This window comes from Sphaerodactylus townsendi, linkage group LG03 (assembly GCF_021028975.2).
Source record: "Sphaerodactylus townsendi isolate TG3544 linkage group LG03, MPM_Stown_v2.3, whole genome shotgun sequence".
Taxonomy (NCBI): Eukaryota; Metazoa; Chordata; class Lepidosauria; order Squamata; family Sphaerodactylidae; genus Sphaerodactylus; species Sphaerodactylus townsendi.
Genome location: NC_059427.1, coordinates 137,833,824 through 137,848,770, shown reverse-complemented (window position 1 = coordinate 137,848,770; position 14,947 = coordinate 137,833,824). Strand labels below are relative to the sequence as shown.

The following is a 14,947-nucleotide window of genomic DNA, read 5'->3' as shown; positions in this document are numbered from 1 at the left end:
CTCTGATGCCATTAGAAATTATTATTGGAATAGAAGTGGTCGTCATATCCCGGCTGCCATCAAACTATTCAAGGCTAATTCATTGGCGTAACTATCTTATGGTACACCACTCACCATAACCTGCTCCCTCTGCAATCTCGAACGTCCCCAATCAAAATTTCTGAGGTTTATTCTACAGCTTCCAAATAACATTTCAAATGCTGCATTGCATATAGAGACTGGACTAATATCAGTACAGGCAAAATTATGGACGCTATACTATATTGGCTCAGACTATGCTATTGCCAGAGGGGTCTTGCTTGATACATTTATTCCCCCATGGCTTAGAGCAGTACTACAGAAACTGTCATACTATGGACTTTCCCAACAACTAATTACAAGTATGAATTATGACAGAGCTAGGGATCTTGTTAAACTTAGAATTAGAGATGTCGAGAGGCAACATGACCTCAATAAACTCCAAAACCCAATTTTCAGTAAAATAATGCTAAATAGACTTTCAATAATGCCTTATCTTACTTCTCTGTTTAACCTTAACTATCATAGAGCCTACAGCCTACTCCGTTATAATGCCCTTTCTCCTTACTATACCAATGGGATTTATAACAGAGTGCCAATTGAGGGCAGAATTTGCAGCGATCAAATAGGAGGTGTTGAAAATACAGAACATATACTATTTGAATGCTCATATTATGATGAGATACGTTGGATGCTTCTTCCCCACAACCAGGCAAACTCCTTTTTGGCTAAGAAAGAAAAGATTAAAATACTGCTATCAGATACAAATAAGCAACTAACGCATTCTGTTGCCAAGTTTGCCTGGATATCTAGTAAAATCAGGAAGGCCCGACAGAGCTCCACTGGATCTGCCAGGTAATTCTTATTTATTATTAGCTGGACACTCTACTCATTATTATGTGCTTCTGTCTTGAATTTTCTGATGCCTATTATCTTCATTTTGTTATCTATTTTAATCTATATTTTTGTAATTTCTGCAATTTTTGTGATTTTAATTCTTTTGTACCTTGCTGGTCAATGACTGACTGATCTAAACTCAAACTAGAAATTCTCCAAGCCTCCTTACTGATCCCTGACGTGGGAAAGCAACTTTGTAAGGGCAGAAAAATAGGTTATGTTCTTTAACCTAGATTCTCAAGTCTGATTCTATGTGCAGATTCCCATCACCCCTGGTGATCCTACCCTAATTGTCTTTAAGACCTTCTGGGCCACTGTGAAATAGGTGATCCTGTATGTTCCTGCCTGCATGTCCCAACCATGCTGGCTTGCCTTTTTCAAGAGAATCTGCCTACCTGACTTCTTCTCAGGCTCCCTCTGTCCTTCACCCTGATCTTATCTTCTCAGCAGAATCTCCAGTATTGTCCAACTCCATCTTGCCTTATATCATGGCCTTAAATTTCTGATGACGTTTTTTGAAGACACTTGTCTACTATCTTTTGGCACTGATCACAATTGGGCTTCCCACCGTTTCAATCTAGCACCTGATCCTCAGAAGACTGCCCATAGCAATGTTGCAGACTCTAGCAAAGTGTACAGAATATACTTACAACTATGATTCATATAACTGGGGCTTATGAAAGAGATATTTCTGGCTGATTGCATTCCCTGTCCTTTTGTTTATGGAACACCCCCTGAAAATCTATAGAGATATCAACTAAATGCTTATAGCTGACAGAGAATATTTACTTTGTTTCTAATGGCTAGAGATAAACCACTGAGGTTAGAAAAACAACCAGTCCCAATTTACTAAGTTTATAATGGACTGACTTTAAATTCCTTATCCTTTTCCCTTGATGGTTCTCTTTGCAGTAATCATTTCATGCCAGCTTGTCCACTGAAGAACCATATGTTGTATGCAAAAGCAGATTCTTCGTTTTACTTAAAATGTACACTCAGCACACACACAGTGAGCCAATCCAGATAAGACACCAGGAGTTGTATGAATGGAACTCTTGATATTTTGTATTTTAAAATATGCTAGTATATGGAAATTTAATTCAAATTAGGAATGTAATGGTTCTGTCTGGGAGCCATTTGATGCTGGGAGGGGTATTTCCAAGGCCTCTATTTGCATGTGTTCCTAGCCCAAATGGCCTCCCATAGGATTATCTTGTATCAAGTCCTGTATTGTTTTCCAAACATTGCATTTCATCCGGTCAGAGGTGATGAGAAAAACATAATCCCCACCAATAAAAATTAGGATCCTGTATACTAGCTACCTAAAAGAGAGAAAAAAAAATCAAGCAAGGAGCTCCATGCAAAGACTTCACAGTGTCTCATCTAGAGATGCTCAAAAACCTGCCAGTTCATCTCATACCGGTATATGGTTTGTTAGGCATAATCAAGAAGCGACGGGAAAGATCATCTGGGAGTTGGCTTCTGATTTCCTGCTGAGAAAATGGCAGCTGACTTGAACAAAATAGGTCAAAGTCAGGTTCTTCTGATTTTCAATCCTGGAAACTTTGCTGCCTCACAAGTTTGCTAATATGTTGCAGATTTGATGGTGGGGTGGTAGTGATCCAGCTTTCTCCCATTCTCTTCTCCCTGCCCCAAGCTATCAGCCTAAGCCCCAGAGAAAAGGTGAGGATAATCTGTCTCTTCTCCTCATTTCCAATACAGAAAAAAAATCACTTCTCCTCCCGACTTAGCTTGGAGTGAAGGGAAGAGACATAATCTCTTTCATTTGTCCTTCCAATTTTAGAAATGTCTCTCCCCCAAGAAACCTGTAATAAGTTGCAATGGAGTTCCAGGATTCCCCACTATACAGTTTGGAAACTGATGCTCATGCTGTGTATTTCCCTTGGATATTGCTTTCCGGTTCCAAACTACAGCAAAATGTTGACAAAAGCTGACCTACTCAAATGTCCTCCCCCTTTTTGTTCTGCACAAAGTAAACATTAGCATTAAATATATTTGAAGTCTTCAGTCTGATCGTATTATGTAATCTCCAATCTGGTTTTACCTCAATTGTGTCATCATCATAACCATGACTTCGTTACATTTTGTGGGAAATTTGGTTGTTCTGCTACGAGGGGGCAAGAGAACCCTGCCTCCCAGTATTTGCAGATTTCACCATTTGGAGTGATCCTGGGAATTCATCTCCCACAAACGGCAAGAATTTACTGAAGTTAATATCTGTGTTTTCTAAAATGTTGAACTGCAAGTTATAAGTGAGGCTACAAACAAAAACAATCACCCACACCAGCCTTATTTTGTTGCTCTTTTCAGAGCTATAAGCCCACTGACATACCTCCCCAGAGAAAGCTTGTCCATTCAGTAGGTGTTCTGACCCTTGGCTGTCTTCACTGCCGAAGTGTAATCGGATTTCTTCCAAGCGGTGGCTGTATGTCATGGGCCCTCCAGAGATGTTGACCAAATGTTCTTTGTCCAGTCGTAGAGAAACATGCCTCCCTGTATTATACATTGTTCCACTGACCTAAACAAAGCAAAATAAATAATGTGAAGGTAGCAAGACTTAGCTCATTTCAGATTTTTGTTTCAAATATTGTCTGGTTTTGTTTCAAATATTGCCTGGCTGATCTAGAAGCAATTAAAAATAAAATAAAAACTGGAAGTCAATTTACAAACCCTTAAGGGTTTCATTTTTGTGCTTTGATCATTTTGCTGTTCAATGAATTATTTTAATAAGAACATATATTTCATGTTATACACACACACACACACAATGTTAATGCATATATAATATTTAAGCCAGCTGTATATGGGGAAACACAATAAATGTGATTAGTTTGCCTCTAAATAAGTAGGAATTTTAAAGTATTCCTTGTACGGGACTTGAATAACAGCATCACATACAAAATTTCAGGCACTCAAAAGGCAAATATTTCAACCAAAGGATAAATTATTTATATCATACTTACAGCAGAAACTCAAGAAATTCATTCTTACTGAAAAATTTATCAAAAACAATTGGCTGAAAGCAGAACAGATCATCTTTGAAACAGAAGGAATCCCAACATATACGATTACCTTCTGTCTTAGCACATGGTGGGGATAAAAATATTGTTCATCACAGTTTTCAACACAAGTAGTCTGCACTTGGCTCCAAGGCATGTTAACCATATAATTACAGGATCTTTGCTAGCTAACACAATTCTAGCCCTGGATGGCACATCCTCTGTTCAAGACAAATAGACTGTTCTCTGCTTTTGACTGCATTTTTTAAAATCACATATTAGCTTTTACTCTGAACACTGAAAAACTGTAATGCTGGGTGGATACTGAGTACATCAGTGCTATACAAATGTCTAAGCAATATCTGCAAGGCAAGGAAGAAATCTTTTGTGTGCCTGATATAAATGCAAGGCATTTTCATTGCAGTGAGGAAAGAAGCTCAGTGAATATCTAACTCCCCACAGTCCAGATATGTCAGTAATGTCTGTTCTGGCGTGTACTTGACCATTCATATGGCATAGGTGGTATGAGTATTGGACAACTGTAAACTCTGACATTTTTAGATCCTGAGACAAGGTACCTACTTCATTGTGTCCAACTTTCTGGACTTCTGCTTTAAGCCACAATCAGCAAACAATGTGGATGAGGCTGTGTCATAATTCTTTTTCTCGTCATGCAGATTTTTCTCAGAGTTACCATCATTCACATTAGATGTATGGAATTTCAGCTTTAAAATCTCAATAATTCTTCGGGGAGTGATATTTATACCTTCCTACACCTAAGCTAGGATCGCTGCTTTCTTCCCTGTGCATGGGATTTCAAAGTTTTCTAACCCACAGCAGGAGAAATAACACTGGTGTTGAAGAAAGTAACTTGTCTGGCTTCTTGCACTGCTATGCCATGTAGGAAGGTTCTTTTGAAAGCCTCTTGAGGTTTCTTCTGCCATGGCTGATTTTTTAAGCCTGTCCTGTTTTTTGGGGGATTTTTTTTTTGCATGCCCGGCAATGCTGAATATATTTTCAGTCTTTTTGCCTGAATTCTGTCTTGTGTCTTAACAGAAATCTAGATATCTTTGTATACTTTTGCTGTTATTGTGGTCCTTTGAATCATGTTTCTTAAAAACAGTGGTACAGTTAAACAAAAAAAGATAAGACATTTCCACGTCTGACATTAGTTGATCTGCACAATAGATGATTTGTGACAGCATCTGCTGTACCTACATTGACAGCACTGTGATGTGATGTGGCACAAAAGGGCCAAGGCAAATCCTACAGAATGCCATAAAACACTCAGGCTGTATTTCAAATATTGGTTCACAGAGGATTACCAGGATTCTGTCATCAAATGGTTCTGGCATCACCTGTGAAATGATTATAGAATTGGATGATCTGTTTTCACTGAAATGATGAATATATGCATTACCCTTCATAGACTCACAGCCTTAATATAATGGAGCATTTCCATGAAAGTAACAATCTCCACCAATTTTCTTGTCTTTCCCGTTGCAGCCCTGGATTGCCCCCTTTCCCCCACACAAATATGCTGTTTTCACTGGGGCGTATAGTTTTTGTGATTGAAGACCTACAATAACATTTCAAATAAAAAAGGGTTTGGAAGACAAAGGATTTTTTGGAAACTGGCCTATAAATTTAGTTGTGGATATCACATTAATTAGAGTGGAAGGCTGGTTTTTTTTAAAGGTACAGCAGCTCTAGGCTGGGATCTAACTGTCTCACAGTTCTAGAGGTAGTAAAGTTTATAATTTTATTGAACTTCCCATGAAATCTGAAATTTGAAGGCAAGAAGCCAGGCCCACTTCAACAGCACAAGATGAAGTACTATGAAGGTTTCACTGCCGATTCCCTGAGTTGCTTGTAGGATAGCTCTAGAGGTGGCTGCTGGTGCCAACAAACCAAGTCAGTGGCAAAAGAGAAATACAAAACTAACCATATAGCAGCTCCTTTAAAAATCTGAAATTTCCTGCAAATTTTTGAGTTGTATTTAAACCTTGAAGCCAAAAGTTTCTGGTTATCCTTGGTGGATTCCACACATCACAAATATAACGTCTTTAGGACGTTATAAAAAGATCTGTTGTGGGATTTTGTGTTCTCATAGCACAGGTGAACACAAGCACAGTCAGCCAAAACAGATCTTTTTCCTGCCTGCTGCACAGAGCTCTTGTCAGTTTCACAGTGGCATCCACCATTTTGTGTGCTGCAGGAGATTCTCCATGGTGATTCCCCATGGTGATTCCCCTCTGCTTGTAGCTCATCTGTCTGCTATTTCGCTGTGAAAAGGAGATGAATAAAGCTTGTTTAGCCTAGAAATCCTATGCAAGTGTAGTTTTGAGTGGGATGTCTGCAAAGCTACTGCAACACAAACATGTACATATTACAGCTTCTCTAGTTGTGTTGCCATAGCTTTGAAGACAGCCCCCTCAAAAATTTATGAGATTTATATAATACTAGCACAAAACCCTGTTTTAAATTAAAATAAACTGAACTCTAGATAGAAAGGCGGGTGGGCAGGTGGGAGACCGCCTTTCCCTTCTCCCAGAAGAGCAGCCCAAGACCAGTCTCTGCCCGAGCCCCAGCTGGACTTACCCAAGGTTGGTGATTGTTGTCCTTGTCAGATTGGTCCTGCTGTTTGTTTTGGGGGGAAGGGTGGCAGGGCAATTCACTGCCATGCTAGGTTGGGTTGTTTTTGGGGGTGGGGGAAGGTGTAATGTGGAGGCTGGTGATGGGCTTGACAGGGCAGCGGGTGGCAATTCACCGCTGCCCTGGCATGCTGGTTTGTTGTTCGGGGTGGGGGGGAGGCTCCTGGATCAGGGAAAAGTGGGCGGGGACAGGATGGAATGTTGCCCACCAATGGGTGCTTCATGAGATCTGCATGCCTACTGACTGGGGGTTTATTGCCAGACATTCCATTCCTTAGGCAATTATGTATAGGGATATTGTATTAGATTCATATCAGTTTAAAATCCCATCAAAATTCTCATTTTGATACAATTATTACATTAAAATTCCCTACAATTATTACATTAAAATTCCCTAGCTCCAGGGTGGCTACCACAGGAGGGAGGAACATAAAAGTAAAACGGAAAATGTTTTGGCCTTGGTTGAGGTCAGTTGGATGCTTCTAGTGCCAGGGATATCCAACAGGTTTTTTCCAGTAGAGTTTACCCTCTGGGGATTATATTGGGAGGTGGTCTGGGTTATACTGGGAGAAGTGGGATCCAAATGCATACTCTTAACTGCCACTCCATCAGCTAGCAGGAGAAAATAAATGTTAAAATCACTGTTATGCTAATGGTGCCCCTCCATGTCACTGCCCCTCCCATTTCTGCCTGTTGCTAGCTGCTTGCTGGCATCTCTGGTCCCAGTACTTCCACCCTTTTGTAGTTTCACATTCCAGAGCAACCTGTTGCATTGCTCCTGAATGCAACGTCAAATCTGTGCTATGAGACATGTAAGGATCATTCTCCTTGCAAATATTTAGAAACAACCTGAATAAGCATCAGATAGACATAGTTCAGTCACCTGATCCATCAGGAGGTAGCCACACCCACATCTGATGTTGAGGAATACTGGGAAGTTCAACTAGTTTTCATTAAATTTTACAGAAGGTCATTCCAATACAGAATCATAACTCATGCAACAAAGCATTGGCTAGAACTTTAGGGGCAGTGACCTTTGCATTTATGAAGCCCTGATTTATTTGCTTGCCCAAATGAATTAATAAATCTTTGTAATCCCCCCACCCCCACACTGTATCTGTGAAGAATTTCTCAATCTACATACATTACCATGATTACTCTCTGTTTACTAAACTCACTACATATTATTTATGCAACATCACACATTGGTTAAATGCTATCTGAAAAATGTTCTTATTTGTTTTAAAGGCGAGCGAACTACAGTGTGGCATTAACTGCTGCTATTCTTCTCTTATTAAAATTCATGCTGTAGATTAAAATAAGAATTATACAAGAACAGCCATTAGCTGAAATAAGGTGTTGTTCTTCCCCATTTGGATTTCATACCCTATTTAGCTCAGCACTGTGCTGTGTAAATGGCTGGCTTGAAGGATAGTTCGGTTCCAGCCCCAGCACACAAGAGAGATCTTTATTGCAGAACAGCTTTGTCAGTGACAAACCTCATAGGCAAAAGGAAGAAACCAGGTCTTCCTGTAATCCCATAAGACTTGACTCTCCCATAGAGAAACAGGGACAATACTGATTCCAAGTATGGAACAAATACAACCAAGGCAGAGACTTGGTTCAGACACCATGGCCCCTTCCGCACACGCAAAATAATGCGTTTTCAAACCACTTTCACAACAGTTTGCAAGTGGATTTTGCTATTCCGCACAGCTTTAAAGAGCACTGAAAGCAGTTTGAAAGTGCATTATTCTGCATGTGCGGAATGAGCCCATGTGAAACCTGGGTGCTTAATTCAACTAACTGGAGCTAACTGATTTTGTGAACAAGGGCCGCTACATTAACTACATCAAACCAGAACTGGAAACTGATTTATTAATCACAGTGACTCCGAACAATGGCTTTACATTATGTATGAATCTGGTACAGTATCCTGGCTTAATTCTATTTGTTTCCTGCCAATAGTCCTTGCTTGCCCTGGTTTCTTGGCAAGTGTAGATCAAAACAGCAATAGCCCTGTTTTTACTGCTCCTTGCAAGCAGTTCTCCTTGCCGCTGATAATCTCTTAAAGTTCAAAAGCACTGCTATACAATAATCAAAAGATGTTTTACTTGATTCACATCTAAAGCTGGAGACAGGCGAGTGGAACAGCGCCACTGATAGCGGGGCTTGGGAATTGTATCACCCTTCAGAACTGCCTTGCTGCCATCAGTATGCAAGATTTGCTCCAGCTGTGGAAATAGTAGAACACTGCCAACTGCTGGATGAAAAGTGGTGACTGGAGTGTTACATTTAATCTCTGGAAGTTTTTTTTGTTTGAGCAGAGTTAACTTTCATCAGGATGTCTTCTGATCTGTGGTAAGGAAAAGATTAATGTCTGAACAATACAGTTTCACTGGTAAAGAAGATTTATGGCACTAGAATAAAAACAATAGAAGCAAACTGTTGTTCCTCATTCAAACACTCTGCAATTCAGGCTGGGAGAGCAATCCCATCTTTTTAGGATACGCACTAAAATCTCTGAAACTAGTGTGATGGTAGTTGTTTAAAAGAGCAAGTGTGGTATAATGGTTAGAGAGCTGGACTAGATATCTGGAAGATCCACATTCTAATCCCTATCAGGAAGATGATTCTACCTCATCATAAAAAAATGAATCCACTAATGTAAAATACATTTTAAATTAAGAAACATTATTACATTTCTTTGATGTTGGTACAAAGAAAACAACTAGATATAATATGAGATGGGAAGGTTGACAATATTGGCTGTGCTGCATAATCTAGCAAATCTTTCTATTAATACTACAACGTATGCAGATATTATGAGTGAGAAAAAAATAACCACCTTTGCATCACCTGTTTCAACTTTCTTGTATGTACGTTTCTGCCTCGTTATTCCAAAAACAAAACTGAAGTAAAATTCAGAGAAACTGAGAGAAATCTAATTTGCTGCCCCTTTGCCCTCTGCAAATGTTAAACTACAAATATAGCAAAATCCATCCACTGCAACAATCACGAAACAAAGCCACAACAGAAATGTATTCAATATCATCACCCCAAATCTTTGTAAGTAATCCTTGGTTTTATCAGGTATAGTTGCAGGAAATAGCACAATTTAGTTCCATTGCACGCAGTCTGTCTGATGTGGAAAGGAGTAGGCGGAAGATGTGGGAGGGGAATTTCAGGGACAAGACTGTTGGCTGGAGAAGATCAAGGATGAGGAACTGTTTCCTGTCTCCTTTCAGGTATTAAAAGTCTGGGCTTGGCCAGAGGAACGAGCCTTTTGGCACAGGCTGAAGGGCAAAGGGCTTATGTCTCTTGATGCTTAGTTTGAGGATTTGCATGAGCTGACTTTGTTCAATCCTGGAACAGCCCTGGAGCTGTACTGAATTTTTATTTTGTTGCTGTTCGGCACACCTATTACACTTTTAAAAAAACCTGCTTGGGTCCCTCATGCAGTGGGATATAAATATTTAAATTGATCAATAAATGGTATTTACTTGGAAGGAATCTAAAATATACTAGGTGCTATCTTAGTTGTACTAATTTTTGTAACATAATACATTGTTAACTCATCCACCTACGCATCTTTATCCTGTGTGGCCATGGTCTGGTTGTTTTAGCTCCTAACATTTTACTTGCCTCTGTGGTTGGCCTCTTCAGTAGCATGTCACAGTAATCTCTGTGTGAAATGCTTCTGAAGATGCCAGCTACAGATCTCAGTAAAATGTTAGGAGCTTAAACAACCAGACCATGGCCACACAGCTTGGAAAACCCACAATAGCAAGTTGATTCTGACCATGAAAGCCTTCAATGCTATTCAGGGAGTTTCATGGTAGAGGAGTGATTTAAACTGGAATTTGAGCTTCCAATTCTAATCCAACACTCTAACCATTACACCAGTGGTTCTCAAACCTTCCTAATGCCGCAACCCTTTAATACAGTTCCTCATGTTGCGGTGACCCCCAACCATAAAATTGGTATATATAAAATATTAAAAGTCCATTTTCCGATGGTCTTAGGCGACCCCTGTGAAAAGGTCATTTGACCCCCAAAGGTGTTGAGACCCCCAGGTTGAGAACCACTGCATTACACCAAACTGGTTTAAGTACTTTGTTTTTACATGAAGAAGCCCGAACACTTGTCCTTGGTTAATTGCTTGATGATCAGAAAGAACTTTCTGACAAGGACTGTGTGAAGCTTTTGTTGGCAGATAAGAATGAAGCAATCACATCTACGAAGGTTCATTTCCTATCTATAATAATGGTTGACAGAACTCACTATGTCTTCCATAACAGAAAGCTGAAGACATAGGATGTTTCCTTGCCATAAACAAACTTTTGATTTGTTTATGATTTTATGCACTTTGCTAATTATTTATAATATGCCATTAAAGGGGTTTTTTTATTTGAAGTACTTTGTTGCTTTGATTTCTGTTTGAGAGCTAGCATGGTGTAGTGGTTAAGAGCAGGTGATCTGGAGAACCAGGTTTGATCCCCCACTCCTCCACATGAGTAGCAGACTCTTATCTGGTGAACTAGATTTGTTTCCCTACTCCTGCTGTGTGTTCTTAGACTGGTCACAGTTCATTTAGAACTGTTTCAGCCTCACCTACCTCACAAGATGCCTGTTGTAGGAAGAGGAAGGGAAAGGAGTTTGTTAGCTGCCTTGAGACTCCTTACAGGAGAGAAACGGGGGATATAAATCCAAACTTCTCTTCTTCCTCCTTTAAAAACATACTGGATCAAACCAAACGTTTGCCATGTAGAATGCTAATTTTCAAGTGTCCAGTTTGATGCTTCTAGGAAGCTGACGAACATGGACCCAATAAAAAGGTGAAAGAATGAGCACTGATAAAAGATATTGGTAAATTTCGGGTTTAGGGTTTTTTTAAAACCTGGAAATTGTCAGCAAAGCCAAAGAAATCCAATATCCAGAGCCAGATAAAGTTGGTTATTGCTCAAAATATTTGGGTTAAAAAACCTGAACCCAAAATTCTTCAGTTCTCCCTCTCCCCGCCCTCGTTTTGGTGCAGGCAGGAAGGAGACAACTGTCCCGTGAAGGGTTTGGAAAGCATTGGCAGGGACAGAGTCTCCATGATGCAGCACAAAGGATCTGGCTGACCCTTCCCTCGCCAATGCTGGCCAAGTCCCAGAGGACGGGGGACATATTTCCATCAAGCAGGATGAGATAGCTATGATCATGATGCTAGCAGCAGGTTTTTTGGGGGAGAGGGACCAGCGGCCATCCACATTACCCCTGGTCCAATCTATCAAGGCAATTCTTCACCTCTTTAACTCACCGATACCAAGTTTTTCTAAGGGTATTGGAATAATGCTAACTTATAACAAATCACAGCTACATGAAAATGCCTAAGGCTTTACCTTGGAGGCAAACTGACATTTAAATAACCTGAAACTTGACCTCAATAAAATCAATTTTGCATAGGGGCGAATCCTTTGCAGCATGCAAATGATACATGCTATTTTGCCTATCACTTCTTCCAGTGTGCAAGAGAGTGCCCCTTTTTTGCAGCCTTTTTTCATGCATGCACACAATGTATGCAGTGAAACACGGGAACCAGGAGAAAATACATAATTCGAATTCTGCCCCCCTGAGAACAACGATATTACTTTAACTGTGTAATAAAAGTGAAAGTCAAAAGCAATCATACCTTTTATAATAGGATTATTAGTGAAACGTTCACATTTCAAAATGTGTTGTTGTTTTCGGCATTCCAAGAATTTAGTGCTTGGAAACAGTCCTTTGGAAAGCCCATCCATGCTTAGCTGCCTGCAAAGTTTTTCACTTGCCCAAAATAGCACTTTCAAGTGATGCAAATCAGGTTTCTAAAAGTTTTGGTTTCAAAAATGAAATGTAAAACAGATGATGTGACCTCATTTTTTTTTTTGCAAAATCCCTTAGTTGGCGCATGATAAGAATGCACATTTTACTGATAAATTTGTATACTGTTTTTCCTTTGGCTGCTTCTTGCTCTGCCTGATTTTTTCTTTCACCCATTTAATATTTTCACACACATCTTACACAAAATAAGCTGACCTACAATGCAATGGCCACAGAAGACTCATTTTTTACATGTATTTTTTTACATGTATTTATTTTACATGTATTTATATTGCTTTAAAATGTATTTGTATTGGCTATGTTTTAAATGATTTTGGTTATGCTTTATGGAAACGCTGTGAACTGTCTTGTATGCCACTTTCTGTCTTGTATGCCATTTCCCCCCCCAACAGACTCAAGACAGCTCACAGCGTTTCCATAAAGCATAACCAAAATCATTTAAAACATAGCCAATACAAATACATTTTAAAGCAATATAAATACATGTAAAATAAATACATGTAAAAAAACAGCCAATACAAATACATTTTAAAGCAATATAAATACATGTAAAAACACTGTCGAAATGTATCTTGCACAGACATTGAACCTTTTACCCAGAGGCCAATGGAATGAATCTGAAGCTCAGTCAAGTGCAGATTAAGCCTGGTCCTCACCTAACCACCTAAGGACAGTTAACCAGCTGCAGTCTGAGAACAACAGCTTGGTTCATAGAACCATCTGAGTTGGCTTTGAAGCAGCTTCCTCAAACTAGCAACAAAAGTTTTCTTAACTTTTTAAAATGTCTGTGCACACATGACATGCCCTCTATACAACCAAAATTACTCAATAAGAGGGCCTTGAGACTAATAGGGAGTCTTTATTCTGTGTCTCAGCCTCCTTGAATAAGAATAATCTCTTTGCTTGGCTTTGCTAGAGTTGAGTGGATATAAGTGGTCCACAGTGTTATTTCACAGAAGATGGACATTCCTATGGAGTTAGACCTGATTAATAGGAAAGGGCAAGGGTGCCAGTCTCCTTTACATCTCTCCTAAAACATAAAATGGAGACAGGATCTCCCTGTCCCTTTCTTCCTCCTTTTCCTGGTCATACAAATAGGCTCCTTCTGAATTCTAACTAATATAGCCACCATTTCCAAGTGATTCCACCATCCAGGGTCCAAGTCTCTTGTTCCTGCTGAATTTTTGTACAAACCAATGGAGGAAAAGAGAGCAGGATTTTTCCTCAGGCAATTATATCAGTCCTTTCTATCTTCATGGCCATGACAGCACACTGTTCTTTGTGTGGATACTTGAGATATATATATATATATAAGAAAAAGTATGAAACAGATTCATATTCAGTTTCTTGCATTTAGGCCTTGGTGTTTGGCAATGACACAGTCATCAAAGGGTATCTCAATTTCTGGCTGAAGGCCTGCAGACCAGAGGGCCTATGTAGCACAGATGTTTCTTTTCACCAGCCCACATTTAATTATGCAGCTGGTACTATCATATATAGTTCTTTCAGAACTGGTTGCCATGTATAAAATTGCTAGGGAAGGTTAGTCTTGAACAAGATGCCTCACTTCTATACACTTTCTTATTGAAAGATGACAGGATATTTGTGAATTAATCTACCATTTCCTGGGCATTCTTTGTTCCAGAATGCTCTGCTTGTGTAGTAGTGCCTTGGGAACAGAACTAGGTAAGGATTAAGGCCCAAATGGACCATTCTAGTACAAAAAAGGTCCAGGAAATGGTGGATTAATTCACAAATCTCCTGTCATCTTCTGGTGAGAAAGAGTATAGTAGGCTGTTGCTTGTTCCGTCACTGCACTCCATGCTCAGAATCAGAAAGGGACTTTGGAGGGTGATATTGTCACTGGGCAGAGATCTACCACAAGATAGGCAACTGATCTTTTTGATTCTGGAACTGAGAAGCAGTGTTGAGTAATGGCTAGAATGTCAAAACTAAAATGAGGTGAACCCGGATTTCTAAATCCAACTAGCTGTGAAGCTCAGTGAGCAAGTCTTGGCCAATGCTGTCCTCAGGTGAGTCTGGGGTCATTGCTTTCAGTCACTTATCACTGCAACAGACTATTCTGCCTTCTGGTCTGCTAACCCATCATCTTCTTTAAACACTTACCTGCATCCCATCTGTAGTCATCCCCGCAGGGTCGTCGCTAAGGAATAGGCAAGACGCGGAGGAGGTTTCATCTGGTGGAGAGCGTCAGCAACAGGAAAGCTTGTGATTTTGATGATCCTGGACAACTCTGCCCTGTGCTGGTCTCTGGCACCTTTTATTAGGGTTTCATTGTGGGCGTGTAAAGGAGGTGGGTAGGGAGATGAGCGGGAGACCGGGAGACCTGGAGATCATCATGTGATGCATGATCTCACACCTGGCTACGGGCGGAGGAAGGAGCGTAAGCTGTCTGGAGCCTAATCCTCACCTGGGGGCAAGACTCATTGTCCCTGCGCCCGGTGACTGGAGCTCTGGCAGACAGTTCAT

The 14,947-nt window shown here is 40.1% G+C and overlaps 1 protein-coding gene across 2 annotated transcripts in view; it reads right to left on the bottom strand.

The window, feature by feature from the left end:
• CA10 (carbonic anhydrase 10) overlaps nucleotides 1-14,947 on the bottom strand; it is a 437,829-nt gene that overhangs the window by 91,998 nt on the left and 330,884 nt on the right. For both annotated transcript variants that reach the window (XM_048488424.1, XM_048488425.1), the window contains one exon: nucleotides 3,269-3,454. In XM_048488424.1, the coding sequence (XP_048344381.1) occupies nucleotides 3,269-3,454 (186 nt within the window). The remainder of the gene's footprint in view (nucleotides 1-3,268; nucleotides 3,455-14,947) is intronic.